Genomic DNA, 27,222 nt, shown 5'->3' with positions numbered 1-27,222 from the left:
CTCCCATGTCAAAGGATTCCAGACTTTAAAAACCCCCTGCTTTTAGCATTGGAGCCCATACAGGGTGCCAAACTGATCCTTGGGGACATCAACGGTCATCACACTTCATGGGGAAACTCCAAAGTAGATTCCCGTGGAGCCACTATTATGGAAGTTGCAGAGATGATTGACCTAGTCCTGCTTAATGACGGATCCATTACATTTACCAAAGGAGAACGTAAGTCATCAGTTGATATCTCTTTGGCAAGCTCCTGCATCGTCAATAGGCTGCTCTGGAACATAAGCGAGGACCCACTAGAAAAGCGACCATCACCCAATATCGATATGTCTCCACGAACAACCACCAGAAACATCAGGGCGTCCCCGATAGATTTACAATGAAGCTGATTGGACAGCTTTTCAAACAACGATAAAACAATCTCTAACAACGTCCGAACAAGAAAACCTCTCTGGGTTTTAAGGCATAATTCATCAAGCAGCCTCAACGTCGATTCCAAAGACTAGCATGGCAATCCATCACAACGGTGCCCTTACCAGAGATCCGCAGGTCATAGCTGATGTACTTGGCGATTATTTTGCCTCTCTTTCTGCCTTTGACAAATATGATGAAGTCTTCAAACGACGAAATGATGCATCCACACTTGGCAAAATGGTCATCTCGGAGGTCACACCACCGCATCCCATCAACGTACCTTTCCGTCCCATTGAATTGGAACATGCCTTGGCCAGCTGCAAAGGTAACTCCGCAGGAAACGATGAGATAGGTTATCCAATGTTGAAACATCTAACTCCCGCCGGCAAGGCATCCCTACTACGACTGCTCAACAAAGAATGGTCGAGAAACACGCTTCCTCAGGGGTGGAATCACAGTTTGGTCATCCCTATACCGAAACATGGTTCTGCGGTCTCCAAGCCTTCAGACTTTCGTCCAATATCGTTGACATGTTGTGTCAGCAAAGTGTTGGAGAAAATGGTTAACTGTCGTTTCATTCGCTTGAGTCGACCACCGGCAACACGCTTTCCGCCCCGGACGCGGAACAGGCACATATTTTGCTACGCTAGGGCAAGTGTAACACGACGCAAAACACACGAGCAGCACGTGGAAGTTGCCACGTTAGACTTGGCAAAAGCGTACAACAGGGCCTGGACACCAGGCGTCATCTACCAACTGTGTAAATGGGGTCTATCAGGACACGTTCTGCACTTCTTCCGGAATTTCCTTCACAACCGGACATTCCAAGTTTGCATTGGAAACCACCATTCTAGAAGCTTCAAAGAAGAAACCGGCATACCGCAAGGTTCGGTTATCGCCGTTACTATTTTTTTAATCGATGATGAACGAAGTATTCATCAGGCTTTCGAATGAGATTTACATATTTGTATATGCAGATGATATAGTACTACCCGCATAACAAAATACCCTTTGTCATAACTTCCAAACAGTAAGTTCATTGCATCCGTCAAGGTTACTTCATCTCAAACAGCTAATCTTATGTTAAACAATAAGGAACAGAATACCGGCCACTATATATAACAGTTTGTGTAATTCATGTCAAGCAATGACACTATATTTTACTATCCATACATTGTCGAATTATATTGGAGATGCAAATTCCTACAAAATGGTAGCAATATATCACCACATTCTATCAAATGGTTAGCTACTCTATTAGGGCAGCACACTTACATTTATGCATCTCACCATACATTACTTTTTCTGAACACTTTGACATACAGTTATCCATACTAGTATTGATGAGAGGCACCAAACAACCGTACAAAATAGTGTACATAACTAAATATGTACCATACGGTTTACAGGTATTCTACAATGGATTACCATAAATCACCAGTAACACATACATTATTCGCTTTTTTTTCAAATTTACAGTAAAACTGTTCGCTAACCTCTTGCTATACAGTGAATTGTTTGAAAATCTGGATAATAAATTGACAGTATCCTTTACTGTATTGCGAAAAATTTGTTCGAGAAAACGAGCGATTTTTTATGGTAATCAATCTTAACCGCCTATTCTACATACTGTAACTTGCCGGATTACCATTTCTCAAACTGGCAAATATGTACATGGTATGGTTATCTTACTGTTGCCTCAGACAGTCTGAGAATTGGTTAAATGACAATTGCTTATGGTCATTAGGCCGTGTCGATTTTTGCAAAATTGCGAATACACAATCCCGAATAGTCACAAATGGTTGCAAATGGACCCAAATGAAGCCCTGCAAAATTTAAAAATTCTAAAAAATCGGTAAGCTAGTCCGCAATCGACTTGAAGTTTTATATGGGAATTTTAATTTTTCAGTATGGGGAAATCCAACTTTTCAAACTTTTGTAGAAAAAGGCACATTAAAGCAACTCTAGAAATCCGCTCCCCCCCTGAAGATTTAGTGCATATATTAGGGAACGTTTTGTTAGAAGACAACTTTTTAGTTGCACTTAAGATAAGGGCGTTATTAAATTTCGAAACAATGGGCATTTTATTCGCATGATTTCTAACTTCTTTAATTGGCATCACTGCACGTTTTGCGTGTTGAAGAGGGTGGTAACAGCCATCTGCGGCGTCACCACCCGTCGCTGGATGGAGACGCAAGTACCTGATAAAAATGAGATAGTTAGGATTGTAAATATTCTTGCGATATTGCCTTTTAAAAACTTGGTATCTTCGGCAAAGTTGTTGGCATGGTCAAGAGCTGTCCAGTGATGAACTAAACCATTGGCAAATCCATCGCTGGGCGGCGCTAGTGTGCATACAAACTGCATGCAAAAGTTTTAACGTATATGCGTGTATCTCAATAACGTGATAATTTAAGTAGGTGGTGTCTTCGACAAATTTGTTGGCTGGACCACGGGCTATCCAGTGACGAACCCAACACAGTCTAGACTCCTACTACACGGTTAGTTCGGGGGTGCAGTAGGAATCCGTGTTGTAGGAATCCTAGAGCTTATGGGATCTCGCCTAAGGGGCTGGCCATAAACCACGTGATCATGGGGGGGGGGGAGGAGGGGGTTCGGCCAATGACCATTTAGTATGGACGAATAAAAAAAATTGTATGGACTAATGACCACGCGGGGGGGGGGGGGGGGGGTGTTGAGAAATTCCAAAAAAATGACCACGTGGTTTATGGACAGCCCCTAATTGGGGATGTGAGCGAATATATCAGGAGTATTACAAGATAGCACCATACTTTCCTTGGCAAAGTTGTAGTACTAGAATAGATCTACCACACAATGCGTTAGTTCGCATCCAATTAGTTGGCAATTTGGCCGATAGAGGCGCTATGTAAAAGACGTTGTTTATGTTCACTCGCCAGTAGAATCACTCATAAGTCATAAGTTATCGCTTGCGATATCTCAAGATCTACTTGATTTGGAACAATGTTGTCTTCGGCAAAGTTGTTCAGTAGGTCAAGAACAATCTGGTGGTTAACCAACTAGTTTGTGATTTCGCCGCTAGGTGGTGCTAGTTATCAAGTAAAGTTTCAAACTTCTCTAGCTCGCGATCCAGATCAGATAGAAAAGTGCCGTCTTCGTCAGAGTTTTTCAGGAAGTAAAAACCTATCTGGTGATTCAACATTTAACTGGTGATACCACCGCTAGGTGGTGTTAGTTGTCAAGTAAAGTTTCAAACTTCTTTAGCTCGCGATCCTGAACAGATAGAAAAGTGTCGTCTTTAGCAAAGTTTTTAGTAATTAAAACATCAGTGGTGATTCAACATTTATTTGATGGTTTCGCCGCTAGGTGACGCTAGTTTTTAAGTAAAATTTTAAACTTCTCTAGCTCGCGATCCAGAGCAGATAGAAAGGTGTTGTCTTCGGCAAAGTTCTTCAGCAAGTCAAGAGCTATCTAATTAAATAACACTTAGTTTGTGATTTCACCGCTAGGTGGCGCTATTTGTCAAGTAAAATTTTAAACTTTTCTGACTCGCTATTCAGAGCAGATAGAAAAGTGTCGTCTTCGGCAAAGTTCTACAGGAAGTCTAGAGCTATTTAGTGAATTAACAATTAGTTTGTGATTTCGCCGCTAGGTGGCGCTAGTTGTTAAGTTAAGTTTCGTACTTCTTTATTTCGGGATCCATAGCAGATAGAAGAGGGTCGTCTTCGGCAAAGTTCTCCAGGAAGTCAAGAAGAATTTTGTGATTCAACATTAAGTTGGTGATTTCGCCGCTAGGTGGCGCTCTCCGCAAGTAAAATTTCAAACTTCTCTAGCTCGCGATCCAGAGCAGATAGAAGAGGGTCGTCTTTGACAAAGTTCTTTTTGAAGTCAAGAGCTTTCTAGTGTTTCAACTATAAGTTTGTGATTTCGCCGCTAGGTGGCACTAGTTGTCAAGTAAAATTTCAAACTTCTCTAGCTCGCGATTCAGAGCAGATAGAAGAGGGTCGTCTTCGACAAAGTTCTTCTAGAAGTCAAGAGCTTTCTAGTGATTTAACTATAAGTTTGTGATTTCTCCGCTAGGTGGCCCTAGTTGTCAAGTAAAGTTCCAAACTTCTCTAGCTCGCGATCCAGAGCATATAAAAAAGTGTCGTCTTCGGCAAAGATCTTCAGGAAGTCAAGAGTAATCTTCTGATTAAAAATATAGTTTGTGAATTTGCCGTTTAGGTGGCGCTAATTGTCATGTAAAATTTAAAAACACTATCTCAGGATCTATTGTAGACAGAACAGTACTGTCTTCGGCAAAGTTCAACAGGAAGACAAGAGCATTCTGGTGATAAAACAATAAATTTGTGATTTAGCTGCTAGGTGATGCTAGGCTGCTCGGAATCCATAGCAGATAGAAAAGTGTTATCTTTGGCAATTTTCTTCAGAAAGTATAGACTATAGAACAACCTGGTGATTCAACAATTAGGAGGTAGTTGGCAAATAGAATTTTGAACATCTCTATCTTGGATCCAGACCAGGGTTGACAATCTTCGTTCTCTTCACCGCCACGCAAAGAAAAAAAAATCACATTATCCCGATAAAACAACATTGACGACTAGCTTTTTTATTGCTGGTAAAGGGTTCCACGATGAACCCGAGGATGAACCTCAATGATAAATAGTTGACCACCAACGTTTTTGCCAATCCTTTTTGTTCCTTGTAAACGAGCGGCGACCGGCCAAGGAAACGCCACCAGGAAGTAGCATTTATTAGTGTTTCAGCGCGTATGCTATTGTTGCACTGCAATAGTTCTGCTGCTTAATAGTAATCCCAAGTAACACGCTTGTCACATAAGAGCGGAACAAAAACCTGCTGCTGTAACTTTTATGTGACAAGTGCGTTATTTGGGAAGGATTGACAATTCAGAGGTCCGATGTTTGATCCCAGATGCAATCTTTTTTGTACATATATTGAAATTCATATTTGTGTGTTACTGTGCAACAACATAGACTCCGTCCACAGACAAACAGACGTAACACTTTTATACATGGCTTGGCACGTGCATTTAAAGATCAATTCAAATTTCATTTAATTTCCACTATCCTTCCACCAGAGGCGCTAGTGTTCGATCGTTTTGACGTTTTCCAGTGTACACGTTGCTGAATCATGCAATCGACAGTATCTCGAGCGGTTCTTCGAACAGGTGGCTGTGTGGTAATGGAAAATATACCGGGCAAAAGTTTTTGATGAATTTCCTCCAAAAGTTACGTCTGTTTGTCTGTGCTTCGTTGCTTAGCGCACTTGAGCGCTATTCAACTAATTGTTGAATCACCAGATTGCTCTTGACTTCCTGAAGAACTTTGCTCAAGACGACTCTCTTCTATCTTCTCTGGATCCCAAGATAGAGAAGTTTGAAGCTTTACTTGACAACTAGCGTCACCTAGCGGCGTAATCATCAACTAATTATTAATTCACTAGATAGCTCTTGATTTCCTGAAACTTAACCGAAGACGACACTTTTCTATCTGCGCTGGATCGCGAGCTAGAGACAAAATCACCACCTAACAGCGAAATCACCAACTAAATGTTAAATCACCAGATAGCTCTTGACTTTCAAAAGCACTTTGCCGAAGATGAAACTTTTTGATCTGCTTTGGATCTCGAGATAGCGGAGTTTGAAACTTTACTTGATAACTAGTGCCACCTAGCGGCGAAATCACTAACTAATTGTTGGATCACAAGATTGTTCTTGACTTCCTGAAGAATTTTGCCGTAAACGACTCTCTTCTATTTGCTCTGGATCGCCAGCTAGAGAAGTTTGAAACTTTACTTGACAAAGAGCGCCACCTAGCGGCGAAATCACCATCTACTGTAACAGACGGGTGTGAAGAATTAGCATTAAATTAAAATTCACAAATAATTAAACAAGAAATTAAAAAAAAATTAACAGACAAACCAGCCAAGGGCTGAAAGTCTCTTTAATAAAGACAAATCAATCAATCAACCAACTACTGTTGAATCACCAGATAGCTCTTGATTTCTAAAAGCACTTTGCCGAAGATGAAACTTTTGGATCTGCTTTGGATCCCGAGATAGCGGAGTTTGAAACTTTACATGACAACTAGTGCCACCTAGCGGCGAAATCACCAACTAATTGATACATCACAAGATTGTTCGTGACTTCCTGAAGAATCACTAGATAGGTTTATACTTCCTGAAAAACTCTGACGAAGACGGCACTTTTCTATCTGATCTGGATCGCGAGCTATAGAAGTTTGGAACTTTACTTGACAACTAGCGTCACCTAGCGGCGAAATCACAATCTAAATGTTAAGTCATTCGATTGCTCTTGACTTCCTGAAGAACTTTGCCGAAGACGATACTTTTCGATCTGCTTTGGATCCCGAGATAGCGGAGTTTGAAACTTTACTTGACAACTAGTGCCACCTAGTGGCGAAATCACCAACTAATTGTTACATCACAAGATTGTTCTTGACTTCCTGAAAAACTTTGCCGAAGACGACTCTCTTCTATTCTGGATCGCAAGCTAAAGAAGTTTGAAATTTTACTTAACAACTAGCGCCACCTAGCAACGAAATCACCAACTAAATATTGATTCACCAGATAGGTTTTTACTTCCCTAAAAACTCTGACGAAGACGGCACTTTTCTATCTGATCTGGATCGCGAGCTAGAGAAGTTTGAAACTTTACTTGACAACTAGCGTCACCTAGCGGCGAAATTACAAACTAAATGTTAAGTCATTAGATAGCTCTTGACTTCCTGAAGAACTTTGCCGAAGACGATACTTTTCTATTTGCTCTGGATCGCGAGCTAAAGAAGTTTGAAATTTTACTTAACAACTAGTGGCACCTAGCGGCGAAATCACCAACTAAATGTTGAATCACCATATAGGTTTTTACTTCCTGAAAAACTCTGACGAAGACGGCACTTTTCTATCTGATCTGGATCGCGAGCTATAGAAGTTTGGAACTTTACTTGACAACTAGCGTCACCTAGCGGCGAAATTACAAACTAAATGTTAAGTCATTAGATAGCTCTTGACTTCCTGAAGAACTTTGCCGAAGACGATACTTCTCGATCTGCTTTGGATCCCGAGATAGCGGAGTTTGAAACTTTACTTGACAACTAGTGCCACCTAGTGGCGAAATCACCAACTAATTGTTACATCACAAGATTGTTCTTGACTTCCTGAAGAACTTTGCCGAAGATGACTCTCTTCTATTCTGGATCGCGAGCTAAAGAAGTTTAAGATTTTACTTAACAACTAGCGCCACCTAGCAACGAAATCACCAACTACATATTGAATCACCAGATAGGTTTTTACTTCCCGAAAAACTCTGACGAAGACGGCACTTTTCCATCTGATCTGGATTGCGAGCTAGAGAAGTTTAAAACATCACAACTAGCGTCACCTAGCGGCGAAATTGCAAACTTAATGTTAGGTCATTAGATAGCTCTTGACTTCCTGAAGAACTTAGCCGAAGACGATACTTTTATATTTGCTCTGGATCGCGAGCTAAAAAAGTTTGAAATTTTACTTAACAACTAGTGGCACCGGCGAAATCACCAACTAAATGTTGAATCACCAGATAGGTTTTTACTTCCTGAAAAACTCTGACGAAGACGGCACTTTTCTATCTGATCTGGATCGCGAGCTAGAGAAGTTTGAAACTTTACTTGATAACTAGCACCACCTAGCGGCGAAATCACAAACTAGTTGGTTAACCACCAGATTGTTCTTGACCTACTGAACAACTTTGCCGAAGACAACATTGTTCCAAATCAAGTAGATCTTGAGATATCGCAAGCGATAACTTATGACTTATGAGTGATTCTACTGGCGAGTGAACATAAACAACGTCTTTTACATAGCGCCTCTATCGGCCAAATTGCCAACTAATTGGATGCGAACTAACGCATTGTGTGGTAGATCTATTCTAGTACTACAACTTTGCCAAGGAAAGTATGGTGCTATCTTGTAATACTCCTGATATATTCGCTCACATCCCCAATTAGGGGCTGTCCATAAACCACGTGGTCATTTTTTTGGAATTTCTCAACACCCCCCCCCCCCCCCCCCCCCCCCCGCGTGGTCATTAGTCCATACAATTTTTTTTATTCGTCCATACTAAATGGTCATTGGCCGAACCCCCCTCCTCCCCCCCCCCCCCCCCTCATGATCACGTGGTTTATGGCCAGCCCCTTAGGCGAGATCCCATAAGCTCTAGGATTCCTACAACACGGATTCCTACTGCACCCCCGAACTAACCGTGTAGTAGGAGTCTAGACTGTGTTGGGTTCGTCACTGGATAGCCCGTGGTCCAGCCAACAAATTTGTCGAAGACACCACCTACTTAAATTATCACGTTATTGAGATACACGCATATACGTTAAAACTTTTGCATGCAGTTTGTATGCACACTAGCGCCGCCCAGCGATGGATTTGCCAATGGTTTAGTTCATCACTGGACAGCTCTTGACCATGCCAACAACTTTGCCGAAGATACCAAGTTTTTAAAAGGCAATATCGCAAGAATATTTACAATCCTAACTATCTCATTTTTATCAGGTACTTGCGTCTCCATCCAGCGACGGGTGGTGACGCCGCAGATGGCTGTTACCACCCTCTTCAACACGCAAAACGTGCAGTGATGCCAATTAAAGAAGTTAGAAATCATGCGAATAAAATGCCCATTGTTTCGAAATTTAATAACGCCCTTATCTTAAGTGCAACTAAAAAGTTGTCTTCTAACAAAACGTTCCCTAATATATGCACTAAATCTTCAGGGGGGGAGCGGATTTTTAGAGTTGCTTTAATGTGCCTTTTTCTACAAAAGTTTGAAAAGTTGGATTTCCCCATACTGAAAAATTATAATTCCCATATAAAACTTCAAGTCGATTGCGGACTAGCTTACCGATTTTTTAGAATTTTTAAATTTTGCAGGGCTTCATTTGGGTCCATTTGCAACCATTTGTGACTATTCGGGATTGTGTATTCGCAATTTTGCAAAAAATCGACACGGCCTAATGGTCATCTACAGTATGAGAAACGTTGCATTTACAGTTCGTGATTATGGGGGTAGTAATAGTTGGATCTACAGAAAAAGCTTCTAGACGGAAGCTCCAAGCATCAGTGAACGCTGTCTCTAAATGGGCAAAAAAGCCGGATTTGAGCTATCAGCCGAAGAATGTTCCATAAGGCATATATGTCCTCTCCGCCATCGTCCCAGCCGTACTAACGGACAACCAATACCATGAAAAAAACGTACTCGAATACTTGGGGTCCATTTGGATCGCCACTTGACCTTCCAAGAACATTTCAAAGAGGTCAAACGGAACTGCCAAACCCGCCTAAATCTTCTACGTACCCTTTCCAAGCGATACCGGGGTAGTAATTGCGATGTTTGTCTACGTGCAGCGAGCGCAATAAGGGCCTGCCAAAGTCTACGATCCATACCAATTTGGAAAGTTTTGAATGAACGGAGCCAAAAGTTGGGATTCACACGTATCAAGTTCAACTCTCTCACTCTCACGAGAATCGTAACAGAATTATGTACTACGCTCCAAATACTGCGATTATACGCATCGTTCCAAAGAATAGCAACATTCGATAAAACCACTCCAACATTGAGCCGCAGGACGGGAGCCTCTGGACATTAAGTGATTGAAATGTAGAAGCAGCACTTCGATGAACACGACGTGGAGGAAACAAGGCTAGTAAACTGTGTCAGTGTATTTAACGATACCATCCACCAGTTCAAAACAATAACGAAGCAGGTAACAAAGGTTTCGCAGCTGAACTCATCAAGATAGACTCAGTATGGTTAGCCGCCTGTTGATAGTCAGGATCTGTTTGGGATGTGAGAGTTCTTAGATAGTTATCAAGCCGGTTTCATCGACAGTTGGTCGACAACAGACCAGATCCTCATCGAACGGCAATTCTTCCAGAAGTGTCGTAAATACCAGGTTCTAATGCATCACCACAAGCGCCATACTACTAGCCTACTAGACACCATGTACTAGGCTACGCATAAGAGTTTCCGAAGAATTTATCAGTATTTATTCGAAAACTGATCATTCGGGGACTACAAGAAAGTGATGAAGTCGCCCTGGAAGGCATAATGCGACCATTCGGGTTCAACAGCCGTGGTACGATTTTCACGAACTCCTGTCAATTTGTATACTAGTTTGTGTGCTATGAATAACAAGCTTATTTCACTCTTCGGCGAACCAAGTTGAGTTACGTACCCAGGGAAAACGTTCGGATCTCAAAATGCATAACAACAACCGGGCAGCTATTTTTTAAATACTTTTTTGATCAACATGTATAGAGAATCTCTTGGGTGCATCTTGTTCTGAATTTAATTAATTCTAGTTAGATTGGATTTTGGTGGAACCAGCTCCTCCCCTCCTGTCCATGGTGTGTTTCTTTTAATATCTATTGTTTGTGTTTTGTTTAGTTTTTTTTTTCATCGTATGGGATTTGTTTGTTTGTTCAGGTTTGCTTGATTACACTATTCTATGTACAATTGGTTTTTACTTTTAGAGTTTTGTTTCAACGTTCGATTGTTTGTCGATAAGATTTATATTTGCCTCTACATCCATATGCGTTTAATTGAGAACCCGAACCCGAACTGCTTCCAAACCCAAAACAGATGGGGATGGTGGTAATGCTTGGTACAAATTGGAGGTGTTCTTTCTTTCGTAATGTTTCAACAAAGTGTTCTTTTTGTTCTGAATCTATCGCGTATAATTGGAGAGATAAGCTCGATGTGAATAACGTACTCAACTGTTCGATGGATAAACTTCCTCAACATTGTACCTGGATTTATACTGATGAGCGATTCTGTCTTACAAAAACTATCCTCCTAAATAAGTTGTTCGAAGTCATAAGATTTCCGTTTCATCGGTTTATCTATTATGTTAAACATATCTCTAGGTATTTTCTAAATCAGCAGAACGTTCTTGACTGGGAAACTACGTTTCCACGCGAATGGTACAAAGATCTACGCTTTCCGATTAACTTCCATCGGCTCTACCTCAAGAAAACGTCTAGTTAACAACAAGTCAGCCATCAACATTGATTAAAAATCGAACTACCCAGACTTTGACCTACGAATTTGAAATACTTTTGGAGTGTTTGCTTGTATGCCCATTGTTCTATTTTATCAGTAGGTAGGTTCAGAACGTACACAGCTATAGGATTATTCAAAAGTCAATTTCAGCTCTGATCCGCTATTTGGTATTTTTTTGATGTCTTCTCCTTTAGGACATTTAGTCTATCTTCTACTTTAGTTTCTAGGTTAGTTTTAAAATCCATTTTTTTCCTATCGCTACTAGTAATTTAATCCCTCAGTACAACTCTCTTTACAAATGGGGTGGATAACTCGTCGGAAATCAAAAATTTTATCTTTGAACTCATGTTTTCCCTAAAACTAGTTTGCGCCTCTTTTAGTCGCCAAGCAAAAATTATCTAAAATCATACACGCACTCTCCTAAAGTGTGTTTTGGTACTAAAATAGAGAGCCTTCTTTCGGCGAAACCAAGGCGGTTGGTTCTTAAAAAAGGTTCTATCACATCGGTGTCTTTCATTATTCTTTTTTTTTTGTTTCTTCAGTTTAGTTTATTCTACAGTTGGAACGACTTGCGGCCTCGAACGCAATGGGAACGGAAGAGAAGCGATGACGACCCTATTTGTAAAGGATATCCCACTCCATATTATATCACGAAAAATAACCGCTATAGAAAACTACCCATTGGGTACTTTCTCTTGAAAATTTGGATAGAAGCAGTTAAGAGTGTAATGTTTACTTGTGCCGTTTTTTATTCAGTTGTTTGACGTTTGTTTGTTTACACATTCTCCGCTGAATCAGTTCCAATCCAGGTTAAAAAAACTGCATAGAGGCTTGCAGCAAAAACCTAACCTCATAGAGGGCAAGGACGGCTTTATGGACCGACGCCGAAGGAAATAAAGAGAAGGATACAATGATGACGTCAGTGTGCAAGCGCTCATTACACTGTGTAGAGAATAGAAGAGGTACTGAAAAATGCGAGAAAAGTAAAAGTTGAAAGAAAGAATAACAGGATTTGACATGGAGACGCACGGTAGAAGGCAGGTAAACAGAACTAATAAATCAGTCTTGTGAATCATGCAGTCAACGTAGTGATGATTTTTAAACTTCCGGCAGCCTCCGGGGCGACTTTTCTTCGCCGCCCAGAACCAGTTTGATGTTCCGGAGGAAGAAGAATGCAGAAACTTTCAAAATTTGCCCAGAAATACATGATTTGACAAGAGATCTGCTTATATGGTGGACTGAGTAAGCCGTTCGTAACTACCGGAACCTAGACCGGGACGGTACACGGGGAGATTTAATCCAAGAAGTGTCTACAGAAGCGTCTGCTTCCTCTGTTGAAGCAACACGAGGGCTCAACGAATTTCTGGGCGAATCTAGCTCCATACCACTATTGAAATGTTGCCCTGAGCTAGTACAAAGACAACGGGGTCACTTTCGTACCCAAGGATATGACCTCAACTTCAAATCATCTACAAAACACGACAGGATTTTTGTGGCAATTTATTGCAGCTTCTCTAGAAATTCGTCCAGTAATTCCTTCAAGAGCTAATTCGTAGCATTTCTTCTAAAAAGTCGTGCGCTCCGTTCCCTCTTACGTTCAGGCCCCTAAGTCAGCGTAATTTCGTCCCTAACAACTAACACACGGGCGCACACATTGAAAAATCCGAACAGGATCACACAACCTCACACACACCGGCACGCACTCGCTATCACTAGATTTCCGCCATATCCCGGTTGGAATGTTCGATTGCCGCTAGGAGATCATGTTTCTGCCGCACGTACAGCCGGCCCTTCTTCCAGGGGTTCTGCAGCTGCAGCGGCCGGAAGTCGTCCCGTAGGCAGCGTTCCCTCGCCCCTATCACGGCCACCAAACAGAAGTTGTCCAGCTTGTCGGCGGCGTAGATGGGACCGTCCTTCCCCTTGAGCACCACGGCCATGTTGAGCTGTTTGACGACCAGATCGATCACCTCCCGCGCCGTAGTCTTCTGCGTTACGCGCAGTTTTAGGGAGGTTCCGCTCGGAAGGCCTGTCTCATAGGCGGCGTACACCTGGACGATACTGGTTTGTAGCGGGGTGCTGGGTTCGGCCGGAGGGGTCCCTTCGCTGGCGGGGACCGGTTCCGCAGGATTAGGCGATACGACCGGTCGTCGTTGGGAGGATTGAGCAAGGTCCGGTACGGCGGTGGATGCCGCCATCGTTCGGTGGTCCAGCACGTCCGGTGGAAGTTGCTGCAGAGGACCCTGGGGTTCTTCGGCAATGTGCAGGGCCGTTTGGAAACCTTTCGCTTCGTTCTGTAGGGCGGTCAAGGTCGGCTTTAGGTACGTCGTAACTATCGGTTCGTAGTCCGGTTCGATTTGGTTGAGCGTCTTTAATGCTTGGTCGCGGGGTTTCTTGCTAACTTTCAAAGGGGCAGGTATGACGGTTCGGTTCTCGGTGTCTTCTCCGGAAGAGGAAGTCTTTGTTACGCTGGCAATCGTAGCCACGAAGGGCGTACGAACACTCAACAACGGGCTAGACGTCGCCGAATAGCTGGAATACATCGTTGGAGGTCGCTTTTTACTCGCGCTAGATTGTTCGGAAGACTTCTTTTTATCCACCAGCGTATCTTCCGACCTAGATGGCGGTAGCCTTGGAGTTACGAATTCCTTCTCGGGTTCGACCTCGGTCACCGAGTAGTAACTATTCGCGGAGTTCGAGTAGGCCGAATCGGCACTGTTCTTCCGCGAGTTCATATTGCTTACGTTGAGGAATCTTTGACTATTGTACTTTAGCAGTTGCTCGGACTTGGAATGCTCTGCGTCCAACAGACCGTTATGACCCAACGGGTATTCAACGGCAGGTCCAGGCCAAGAACCCCTTCCAGGACTGCTCTTGTGAAACACCGGTGGATTAGTCGGTGGTTGCAACAGCTGCGTTTCGCTTCCACCTTTCTTCTCCGCACCTTTCTTACCGAAATACGTACTTTTGTAGTCCAAGATCTGCTTCATGTTCAATTCCGGCATATTGGCCCTATCCCTAGCGTACCCAATGACGTCCATCAACCACCGGACCCCCTTCCAAACCGTATTCAATCCCGTAGACAAATCCTGAAGTTTAGCTAACCGATCTTTCGCCTTCTGCAATTCCGAAGTACTAAACGCCTCCCTATGTAGATGGTTAGCCATCATAGTATCCAGCTCCAGAATACACGACAACCTCGAATACTTCTGAACTATACTACTCTGGTAGGACTTCAAGTGGATCATCTCGAACGCCTGAATGGGCATGGAAAACAAATCGCCCCGTTGCAGCAGGATGTCCTTCTGTCCGGGCACGGCGCAGCTGCTTTCCGCCGGCGGGCAGATGATCAGGAAACTTACGTCGTTGTTCAGCTCAATCACCTCGATGTCGTACAGTCGGTGGGCCACGGCCACGTCCACCGGGATGTCCATGTACTGGAACAGGTTGTGCACGGCTTTGGTGAGAATTTCCAAGAAGTGTAGCTGGACTTCCGTTGGGCCTTGATTCTTCGGTCGAAACTCCAGGATGCTGGGCGCTTTGTGCTGCTTGATGAGCTCCCATTCTTCGCTGTAAGGGGGAGAAGAAGAAAAGGTTTGTTAATGTTGTATTTGGAAGGATGTTTCGTGGAAATAAAACAGAATTGCGTGATTGTGATTTCAGAAACAAGAGTCAATGTATAGGTTCAAACGTATCTTATTATCGAACTACGCAAAATTGGAAGAAGTGATCAAGTCGAAACGAAACTCGCCTGTGTCTATGTGTCTACGAGAGAAATTCTGTAATCAAAGGGTTCATTTGACACATTGAACGACCTCGAAATATCTTGGGAACAACTGTCTCTCAGCAGACTCTTGGGATTGGAGAATCGCGTCCCCGGAAATTCAGAACTTCAGCAAAAGGTAAACGTGCAGATCAACGATGATGACCGTCTACTAACCATCAGCGCTAGGATTACCTATGACTGCAGAATCATGCCGGATGGGAATGATCTACCTGATGGTTTTTTTTTGTCGCAGGGTAAGCTAAATTAACTGGATACCTTCGGAATACAGCATGATAGTTGTTATCTCGTGATAAAAGCCTGACCAACCCACGGCCGTTTGCCACTCCCAACGGTAGATTACAGACACGATAAGGATCAAGGTTGCCGACCTTCTTTCTGTAAAACCTTAGTGGGTTTCCAGTTTGACTAGGCCTAGCGTAGATCATTGCCTATAAATAGACCCCCAACGAATCCGTGGAGGAACCGTCACAAGACGCCTTCACATTCAATCACCAGGTATGGGAGGCATCAACGAAGCGCCACGACCTGCGTATCGTGAGAGAAGCCGTATGATTCTTGGGGATGCATCGCATACTATGTAGTTCAAGGAATGATTCTGATACAGGAGAATTCGTGAACCTGAACATGTATTAACTCGGACTAGTCTCTTGCGAAGCAGATACACGACCTGTACACAAGGTGGATCGGACAGTACCGGAAGAGCAACAAGGTGAAAGTTTCTCGCTCAAAGGGTGACTGACCGCAGAGAATCAGCGATATCCCGGTCCTTGTATTCATGGGTGTGAACGAGTCAGCGTGTGCGTAATACAGTACATAGAGTCTGCAATCTGACGAAATCAAAAGTTGCACATCTTTGAACGCTTCCTATTCTATCGACTTAGATCACTATCTTGTACATAGCTAGTAAGATTTGACCTCGGTTGTCAAGCGTGGTGGACTCTAGGAACCGGCGTTTCAGCATTTCAGCTGACGGTACGGTAGCTGACTATCACCGGAAGCGAACGAGCGGATAAGTGAGATCAACGAGACCGATAATCTCAAGACACTCTGTGGGAGGAATCCAGGAACAGCAGATCGGATGGTTTGTTTCCCGAAGCTGAATAGCTCAAATTTCAACAACTGGAGTTTTAAAATGAAGTTGCTTCTGACCAAGGAAGGTTGCTGGAAGGTCGTCAATGAACCGAAGCCGAACACTGCTTCCGCAAATTGGACCGAAAAGGACGAACAAGCCCTAGCGAGAAATGGTTTGGCTGTGGAAGACAGTTCGTCCATCTAAGGAAGTCCGAGACTGCAGCTGAAGCCTGGAAAAGTTTGGAGAATTTTGATATGAAGCGGACCACGAGTATTAGGATCTCGATCATTCGTAGGATTTATGCGTTGTGAGACTGTAGAGCAACGGTGACATGGAGATACATATCGGAAGTTTGGTGGAACTATTCGACAAACTCAATGGGCTTCAGCTCTACTAGGTCCTGGATGAAATATAACTGATGGCAATCATGTTCAACAGTCTCACTGAAGTGTACGACTCGCTTGTAACAGTGCTGTGAAGCTGTGAGCAATTTAGCGATCGACGTGAAGTGCAAAAGGTGTGACTGTAGCAGTGAATGTGAAGTTTGCAAACACGAAAAAATGCACCGCCTGTCGTTTTCGAAGGAGTCCCAGAGCAAGTCTAGCGAAATTCTGGAAGTAGTGCACAGTGACGTTTGTGGTCCCGTTCGACCAGCAACTTCAGAAGGAAGGAAGTTTTTCCTAACGCTGATAGACGTCCATAGCAAGTATACAGTGGTTAAAATTTTGCTTAGGTCAGAAGTACTATCGAAACTGAAAGAGTTCGTAGAAATGACGAAGACTCAGTTTGTGTGAATACCCAAACTCATACTCTCGGATCAAGGCGTCTAGTATACCGGAAACGATGTGAAATCATATCTGAAGCAATATGGGATCAAATTTCAGTAAACTGCACCATACACGCCCGAATAGAACTGCAGAAGTTTTGTCGAGATGGCAAGGTGTATATCGATGCTGATTTGTACAAACGGTTTTTGGGATAACAGCGAATTATCTACAAAAAAACAGCCTACCGTTGAAAACATTTGAAGGAACCCCCTACGAACGATGGTTCGGATCGGAACCAAGTCTCAAGCGCATCCGTCGTTTTGGTATTGTTGCATACTTCCATCACAAGCACGTCATCCTCTTTGGAGCCACCATTCTCTGTCGCACTTTGTTTCTCAAGCAAGTCATCCTGCTTGGAGCCACCATTCCCTGGTACTACATCCAACAACGCTAATTTGGCAACAGATCTCTTCAAGATACCATCTGATGTAGAAACACGAACGACACAAACAAGGTGAATCAGGGTAAATCCAATGACGTTCGCTAGCTAAGACAAGGTTTAAAAAAATCTGCGCTCATCGAGCACAACCGTTGCTCATCACTACTAACACAGTGTCAAAACTAAAGATTGTGTAGAAAATTCTCCCAATACCATTATTCATACCATCTCTAACTTGCTTTCGTAAATTCAATTCAAACGGTCCTTAATGTAGTCTTCTGAATTAGCTTCTTGTTTGCTATTGAGCGGTCAACTCGCAATTTGATTATCTCACTCATATCTCTTCTTATTTGTACATCATTACAAATCAGGAGAATTTAAAGCTAGCATAGAGCCAAAGCTTCCCATATTTGCGTAGTAAACTACTATAGATAATGCGCGTGATAATATCAGTCTATTTTTTCTGATATAACCCTTTCGGGACGAAGCACAAAAAAGTGATATCTCCATACAAATGGCTCGACTTGGGTCTCCAGAACTCTTAGATTTCCCAACAAAACAATTATTTTTCCTCGTTTGAAAGAACTACTCTTTATCTTCTGATTTCTCGCTTTGACTACGTAGATAAATCGGAAATATAAAATATGTATGCGAAAGATAAAACTTTTTCATTTTTTACGGTTTTTCTCAATTTATTGTTTACATTGTTGTGGTAAATCTCACAGGCAACGTAAACAAAAAAAATTGCACTCATACAAGTATAAGTAATGACTGTATTATTGAAACAGTTTACATCACTTAAGGACAAGGTATTTGGAGTACATTGCTCAAAACTTCTAGAGCATCGTTTTTTAGAACCGTTGAACGGATTTGGATTAAAATGCATCACGCTGTTGACAACCACTGAACAATTAGCGTGATGCATTTTCATCCACATCCGTTCAACGGTTCTAAAAAGCGGTGCTCTAGAAATTTCGAGCTATGTACTCCAAATACCTTGTCCTTAAAACAATGATGAAAAAAATATGCAAAACTGTTACTGCTCAATAGCACAATTGTGCTGGTTCGTCACGAAAGGGATAAGCTAAGGCAGTGTTCATTTGGGCCTTAAGTTTGGGTCTTCAGTCAAGGGACTTGCGCGTTACAACTTCCCCCATATGTGGCACTTGGTTTCACAAGAATGTCATCCTCTTTGGAGCCACCATTCTTTGTTGCGCTCAGTTTTGTATGCACGTTATCCTTTTTGGAGCAACCATTGCTCGGTGCTACAGTCAACAACGCTAGTTAAGTAACAGGTCTTTTCAAGATACCACCTCATTTAAAAACACGAACGACACGAAAGAAGAAAATCCTACAAAGATCACATGTAACGGTAAAGATTTAAAAAAGGAATATTTCTTGAAAATTTTATCTTGGCATTCCTCAAACAATTCCTCCAGAGATTTTCCCCTGGGATGCGTAAAAAAAACTCCATCTGGTGAAGTAGATCTGCTGTGATGTTTGAAGCACATGTCCTTCCACGCCGAGGGCCTGAGGACGACTTAGCCTTCCGTAAAACTTAAAAATGTGAGTTCTTTCTCCGAAAGAAAGACATTAAGGTCAGACTTGTTAGAATCCCAAAATGGCCACCACAATGGCCGACTTTGGCATCTACTCACGATTTCAAAAGCACAAATCTCTTCGTAAACAAAACCACCGCACCTTCTTATTTTAAGCTTATTACAAGTGAGCAAGGACAGAATACTAAAATGCACTGTTGTTTGAAGCTTGCTTTTTGAGATTTGTGCTTAACTGGATTAGAGATAAACATCCCGTTAAAATAAATTAAAAAAAAAACTCCATTTCAAAACTCCTCCAAGAAGAAGCTAAGGTTCCAAGAAGAAATTCTTTGAAAAACACCCCTGGGCTATTTTAAAACAAAAAACACTGGATGATTTCCAAAGAACTCTAGAAGATTTCCCATAAAGAACTTCTTGAGGATTACAAAAATAAACTCGTTGAAAATTCCCAAAACGAAATTTTGAAGAAATCCCATAAGAAAATCCTTCAGAAATTGGTAGGTAACAGGCAGGTACAGCAGAAATTCTTGGTGGAATCTAAGATTGAAGTCATGGATGAATTCCCAGATGGGATCCCAGAAGGAATTCCATGAGAAATTGCTGGACGAATCACAGAAGGTTTTTTTTTCCTGGAGTAATCCCAGAAGTAACAACTGTTGGAATCTCAGGGGAAAAAACATTAGGAGGAACATCCTGGAACATCTTCTGGAGAAGTTATAAACTATCTCTTAGAAGAATCCAATGACATTACCTTAAGGAATAATAGAAGAAACTCTTACAGGAGTCAGAAGAGGAATTCCTGCAGGAATCTCAGAAGAAGCAGTTGGATAAAGAGGTAATTTAATTGGCGTTTGTTAGCTACATTGAAGAGTCCAAAGATTATCGTTTGCTGGATATCGCTACCGAAAAAATAAATATAAGCCGTGACGTCTAGTTTCTGGAATGCTCAAATATGGTTAACGTCGATGATTCCAGGAATGAAGTTGTTGTGCTGATCGTGATGCTGATCCTGCAAGGTGACTGTGAAGCAGCGAATGGTTCGGACAATGGATACTGGTTCTCTGATGACACGAATACAAGCACATCTAGCGATGACACCTTCGTGGAGCTTGAAACGGATAATGAAACTGTGCAGTTGCGACGATCAACCAGAGGTTTGATATCGAGTATGTATACTTGTAGTTGAGAAGCTGAAGTTCAGAAGGAGTCACTAAACGTCCGTGAAGCACTGTCATGTCCGCAAAAGGTACAGTGGCGAGAGGCAATAATGGAAGAATTGTAGTCTATCGAGTCGAATCAAACTATGAAGTTTTTGCTCCCGTCCTTCGACAAACAACTATTCGGAAGCTGATGAGTGTGGCTGCCAAGCGAAAATGATGGGGACAAAAATTTGATGCGAACACTGCTTTTCTCCATGGGCAACTTGAGGAGATATGTATGAAATATGCTCCAGGATATACAGTCAAGAATGCCGAAAACAAGGTTTGCCGCTTGAAGAGAAGCTTATGCGGATTGAAACAGGCGGCTCGTGCCAAGAATCCCCGGCTGCACGAAGCACTGATGTCCATTGATGACCAATATGGCGATGCAGACCCATGGGTACATGATTGTACCGAAATGGCAAGTGGAGTTACATGCTTATTTATGTGGGTGACCTCATAGCAGCTCATAGCAGACGATCGTAGACATCCTGGAAAGAACTTTAAAGAACGAGTTCTAAATTAATAGACTTGGAAATATTCGATGTTATTTGGAACTGGTTGTAGAACGTAATGAAACCGGCGATTACTTCATCAGTCAACGAAAATACACAGCTGATGTGGTTCAATGTACCAGCCTTCAAGAAGCAAAGCCATCAAGGAAATCCACTTCCGGACAATCCGTTGTATCAACATATCGTCGAAAAGCTACTTTATTTGGCAGCGAACTCAAGATCGGATATTTCAGCATCAATAGCAATACTGAGCCGGAAGACAGCAACTCCATCACTGCAGGACTGGAATGGAGCGCTATTTGAAAGGGACCTGCTACATGAAGGTGAGCCTGAGTAATGTTGAAGAACCTTTTGAGTTTGTAGGATATGCCGACCTCATTTTCCAGTGCAATGGTGGAATAGCATCTTGGACGTGCCACAAGCAGACGTATCTTTTTCTACTGCTGAGACAGGGTTTGTTGCATTTGCCAGGCACATGTAACAAAGCGATATGGTGTGTTTCAAGTACTGCCTAACAGAAGCAATATTGACAAATTTATTTAAAGAATCCGTTATTCAAGAACCAATTGGAGCTGCTCATGAAGAAGTGTGGCCTGATCATGAAGGAACAAGGAGTGTTGGATAGTGCCATCGTATAAACAACTTGAGATTGTTCAATCGTACTTTTTTTTAAAGATATTTGAAAAGTTTATTCCGTTCTTTATTCTTATTCAATCCTTCAACTTTGACTTTATAACTGTTAGTCCCAGTTTTATCTGCCCGGTTCAAAACCACACTTGTCTTCTAAGATACTGCTCAAATACGGCGTAGGAACGGGTTGTTCGACGAGGGGTACCAGAGGATAACGGCCGAGAAGAATGTTGCCAGAAGCGAGAAGTCGGGGACCCGGCAGTGCAGGGAGTTATATATGAAAGCAAGAGCAGCCAAAAAAAAGAAACCACCGCAAAAACATAAGAGTATGAGAAAATTGTGATTGCTCAGGCGTAAGAAATTATGGAACAGAATGATATGCGAAGGTTTTACGAAACTGACAATAGTATGCGGAGAAAACGGCGGCATCTCCCGTCGTGTGCAACGACGATGGTGTGAACTTACTGATGAACAAAACAATGGTGGCTACCAGGAGGAGCGATCACTTCGAAGTATTGCTGAACCCACCGTTTAGAAAAACGATAGTCAGAATTCAAATTGACGACGACGGAGAGGCTGTGGAACCTCCAACGCTAGACGAGGTCAAGACAGCCATTGGTGGACTGAAGAACGCAACAAGGCTGTTAGGAAGGATGAATTTCCGACCGAGCTTCTGAAGCGTTATATTGAAGATATCGGAAGAAGAAAAATTGCCTGCTAGTTGGTTGGATGATCTCATTTGTCCTCTATATGTACAAGAAAAAACATCGACTGGAGTGCGCGAATTACAGAGGAAAACACTTCTCACTTCAGCGTACAAAATCTTGTCCGGAATTCTTTTTGTACTGAGGCCGATTGAGAAGTCCTTTGTCGGTGAATATCAGGCGGCTTCTCGTGATGGTCGATCAACGTTGGATCAGACGTTGATTCTCGACAAATTTCGGCAGTGTACATCTTGCAGATCCGTCACCTGTTTCTTGATTTCAAGGCGGCGTACAATTCAGTGAAGAGAAACGAGTTATGGAGATTATGATCGAACTGTTTGAATCACTATAGTAGCTCTGAACGCTAAGGTATATCCTATAGATACGTAAGCAGTGGCAATATTGATTGCTATGTAGCTGTTGAAGAGATGGCAGCGGTATCTTGTAGTGAAAGAAGATTGGTATATTGTATGTACCTGGAATGTATAAAGAGTGTGGCGGTTACTGGTTGAGCTATCAGTTGGGAGTCGATTAGTTAGATGAAAAGTATCAACTGCGTTCTTTTTCTTAACGATTTAGAAACGGTCATCGATAGAGTTAGTTTCAACAGGTTATGGGCGTGCTCCACAGTACGTATCGACGTAGAGAAGAATCGGCCGCATAAGTCGTGGAGACGCAGCAAGGCATCCTAGGGTGGATGAAGTGCCTACATCGGAGGTCAGGATCAATGAGAATGGAAGGCGATATGGGTCAACTGGTTGATCAATAGAGGTAAGACCTGGATGGCAGAAGGTATTTGGAGTCGGAAGAAGCTTGATGTCAGGAGGCGCTTAGCAGCGGAAGTATCTCGGTGGGGAAGGAGCTGGGTGCTAGGTGAAGCTCGGTAGGTAATAGCCTGGAATCCAGGAAGAGTACGGTGGCCAGGTAGAGATAGGAAGGATGTTAACGGACTAGGTCGAAACTTGGAACTGGAGTAGAGCTGGTGCATGCGTTGAAGTTGGAACACTTGCTTAGGAGTGAAGAGGAGGAGCTTCGAGCCAGGAGATCATCGTAATTCGAAGGTTGCGACGCCATGATGGACTAGTTACTACACGAACATGGTTTTCCAGTAAAGCTGATGAGACTGCGATATCGACTTCATCTGGATCGACCGTCGTATGAACTACGAATTGTACCAACTATATAAAGAAATGGACATAATGAAGCGAATGAAACACGGCATGCTGCGGTGGGCTGAGCACGTAGCTAGTATGCCGCAGGAACGATATGCTAAAATCATAATTACAATTAGCAGAGAACGAGGAAGGTGCCGCCGACTTCGTGGAAGGCTGCTCACACATTGGCTTTTTGCAACTGAGAATGGACTATGGACTCTTAACGTTCAAGGCACCTGAAAGTGATTGACCTACGACCGAGACCAGTGGAGGCGAATACTGCATTTGGCGTAGATTCATCGCTACGAGTTGTAGCCGATCAAGTGTCAAGTATTCCAGATTTACAGATATTCCCTGAGAAATGGTTCAAGCATTGCTGGATTTTTTTCTGGAGCATTTTTTGCAAAAAAAAAAAACAAGGAAGGACAGTAAAAAGACAGCTTTTAAACTCATTTAACCAGAATAATCCTATCAAGCTGAGCAAAATTAATGAATCCGCTTAAACGCGATTCTTATTTCCATTCATTGTCCGGTACTTAACACCATCTTCCGGACTTTCGTTAAAAAAAGAGATTCCATTCGCATCACTGAGTTATTGCTTCACTAAGGCAAATTACACACAATCATTCGTAGGTGCTAGAGTGGAAAAACTTTTTCCCAAATCATCCCAAAGTCAAACACCAAACGGAACTCATCTGGTTTCGTTTCATTTAGTTTGATAAAGGAACGTGCGTTCATTAGCAGTCACGTCGTCGTCGTCGAAGTCGCCGTTCAGTTGTATCTCCCACCACCGCGTGTAAAGAATTGCATTCCGCACTTTCTACTCGATGATGAGAGATAAACATCTCATACGGTCTCGTCTTCGTCGAAGATAAACTTAGTTCTCACGCAATACGAAATAAAATAAAGGAGTTTTACAAGGGTGCCCCTCGGGGGCCGCCACCGCTATACTTACGCCGACACGTGCGGATTGTCCCGGATCTTGCAGTGCGGAAGAACGTTCGGCGCCTTGACCGGGACCACCACCTGGATCACGTCCACCGAGCTCTGCATCTTCAGATAGCCAACGTACAGACCCCGCGGCAACCGGATGTTGGACACCTGGTGGTAGTTGATCTGGTCCTGAATGGAGTTCATTAGCAGCTCGTTGATGCTGCTGTCCTCGGTGGAGAGCGCCAGCTTCTTGTGGATTTTGTTTAGCGGAATCCAACGGGAGTTTAGCACCGAAACGCTTTTCGGACTCTGAATGGGGGACGACAGGGAAACAACAAGATTAATTAGCGTCTCTCAACGTTTCTGAACCATCGGCGGACGGTGGACGGACATTCTTACCTTTATGCAGTTAACACAGGATAGCACCACCGTACCGTGCACGTCGCGCAGCGGTTTGTAGTATAATTGACCTAGATCCGTAATGGAGAGGGCGGATTGCATCTGACATGCGGCCGACAGCAGCTTGGTGCGGAAGTGGATCGCCGATGAGGCGTTCCGTTCCATGTCCATCCGCAGGAGTTTCACGTCGTCCCACGTGCAGGCCACCTGTGCGGGGGGAGAGAAGGAGGAAAGATAAATCGTTAGAAGCAGTCAGTGGTTGCCAACTGTTTCGGCTTGTCCGTAACATTTATTCCCAGAATTTAGTTAATTAATCTCCAGAGAACCGTTATTTGGTACTTTTGCTATAGATGGCGCTCGTCCATCGACCAGGACACCAGGCACCATGCCAGGCACTTGCTGCTGCAATTTTACCGCATGTTTTGGCACGGGTAACAAGAGTTCGTTTAGTCTGGTGACCCCCAATTCATGGTGAGATACGGCTATATGCTTACCCAGGTAACCACTAAGCATTTGAATAAGTCGTAGAGCAGACCGTATAAAGCATTTGAACTGCTTGTTGCCCTAGATAAGCAGTTCGAATGCATAGCTGCCTTGAATTAGCATAAGCTGTGCTGCTCAAAAGCTTTTGGTTGTTAATTAGCACTTCAACTGCTTGAGGTGTTTTCGCCTGGAAGCATTCAGAATGCTTTTTAACTGCTCTTCAAATGCTAAGAGCAAAAAGTATCGAAGATATGTTATGTGTTTGATAACGCATGTTGTCTCTTTCTTACATAGTATATGCCTCTGTTGACATATTTGTACATCTGAATTCCTTATTCATTTTTCCCTTGGTTTTTCCCGTACTCACCAAAAAGCTCCGCAGCAACATTCCTGCAGCTGGTTCAGATTAGGAACATGGCCATCAAACAATTACCATGTATCATTTCGTCGAAAAGCATGCACCGAATCTGTGAATGCTTTGGCGGGTCATAAAATTATGCGGAAGAGGGAATGATATGCTAGATCGAAGAGGGAATGAGAATGCTTTGTGCACTGAAAACAAGTTTTGGGTGTTGGAACTGAAGCTGCTTCTGAATTATTCTTTATATTGGGGGTTAAATCAGCGCACGCCATCGGAACAGCTGTGGCGTATCCTGTAGCGTAGAACTGAAACTTGAGCTTACTGCTCTGGATCGTAAGTTCAAATCCAAATAACTATTAAAATATGCAAAAAAGTACGATCTAACATCAGCTGGAGTGTGCAAGGACGAGGAAGCACGAAGAGCGAGGAGCGGACGTAAATCTATTTTTGGTTTGTTTTGCTCGACGAGGCGTTACGCTTCTTTAACATTTTGATACGACGTTCCTGAAGGTGTTGCACTCTGGTAGCCTGTTATTTTGCCAAAACCTGCTGTGAGGTAGCACTATAGGCGCATATACGGCCAATTAGCATTAAGTGCCTTGTCATAAGGACTACTATAATGCTGGAGTAATGCTATTTTAAATGCTTACTGGTTACTTGGGTACCGTTCCTAGGAATGAATGGCTAGGGGGGTCTAGTAAAAACCTAACCACTAACGGAGCCTGTGGAGTACCAGGGCGCCCTCCACAGTATTTTTCCCTTACTGTGCTAACCGAAGCAATAGAGCAGTGGACCTTGTGTTACTCCGAGACAATCAGGGCGCTGTCCATAAACTACGTAGACTCATTTTTGACAATCTCAGACCCCCCCTTCCCCTCCAGACTTTTGTTCAAACAAAAAATTGAAAATTTGTATGGAGCGTAGTCTTTATATTTAATATTTAAGTGGTACAGATCTTGGATTACATAACATAGGCAATCGTCCAACTTTCATGGTATCTGCTAGAGAGGAAGTGTTAGACATAACGCTTTGCTCTACCATCACTTGTTGATCAATTGGCGTGTGTCAGATGAAGAATCTTAATCTGACCATCACTTGGCACTTCGCAAACTTTGCGTTTCAGGAATCCCTGGTCAACCAACTGGAATCTTTCTACTATTTTAAATGCGACCAAATTTCATGGATACTCACCATTCATTAACACTCCAAGTGGTTTAGATGATGCCGTTGATACTATGACGGCCTTCATCATTGAAGCTTTTGAAGAAGCCTGCCCTCTACGGTCTGTGAAGATCACAAGAGGAACCCCTTGGTGAAACTCAGATCTGGTCAAGCCCAGGAAACAATGTAGAGAGAATTGTAACAGATGACGTTCGACTGGATCGGATAATCTAGTTGATTTGTCTTGTAAAACGTCAAAAGCTTTGGGCTTAAATCATGTTGACGTACTTGTTATTGAAAGCGATGATTTCCAACATGCTTAAAACCATTACTTCATTTTATTGAGTAATCTTAGTTCTACTGAGGCACTTCGATTGATAGAATCTTTGGATCATCCATGTTATCGTCTTACAACAATAGGAGAGCGGATGAATATACTCTGTTCAAAAGATTATACAAGATCATTTATGTAAGGGTTTCCTCACATTGCTTAAATCAAGGAAATGAGAAGGCGGACTCCTTCGCAAAGTTGGGTGTAAAGCATTAATTATTAACACAAAACAACGATTAAAACTTCATTACAAGGTT

At 42.8% G+C, this 27,222-nt stretch overlaps 1 protein-coding gene across 1 annotated transcript in view; it reads right to left on the bottom strand.

Annotated features, from left to right (window-relative positions):
* Positions 1 to 10,695: 10,695 nt before the first annotated feature.
* The window catches only part of LOC109400223 (ankyrin repeat and fibronectin type-III domain-containing protein 1), a 39,514-nt gene continuing 22,987 nt past the window's right edge, over positions 10,696 to 27,222 (bottom strand). Inside the window, exons 5-7 of the mRNA XM_062847172.1 lie at positions 24,630 to 24,836; positions 24,253 to 24,539; positions 10,696 to 15,041 (exon numbers count right to left, since the gene is read on the bottom strand). Coding sequence (XP_062703156.1) covers positions 13,187 to 15,041; positions 24,253 to 24,539; positions 24,630 to 24,836 — 2,349 coding nt within the window. The 3' untranslated portion in view covers positions 10,696 to 13,186. The remainder of the gene's footprint in view (positions 15,042 to 24,252; positions 24,540 to 24,629; positions 24,837 to 27,222) is intronic.

Source organism: Aedes albopictus, chromosome 1, assembly GCF_035046485.1.
Source record: "Aedes albopictus strain Foshan chromosome 1, AalbF5, whole genome shotgun sequence".
NCBI classification, from domain to species: domain Eukaryota; kingdom Metazoa; phylum Arthropoda; class Insecta; order Diptera; family Culicidae; genus Aedes; species Aedes albopictus.
Note: the sequence above shows the minus strand (reverse complement) of the source record. Positions and strands in the feature narration are given on the sequence as shown.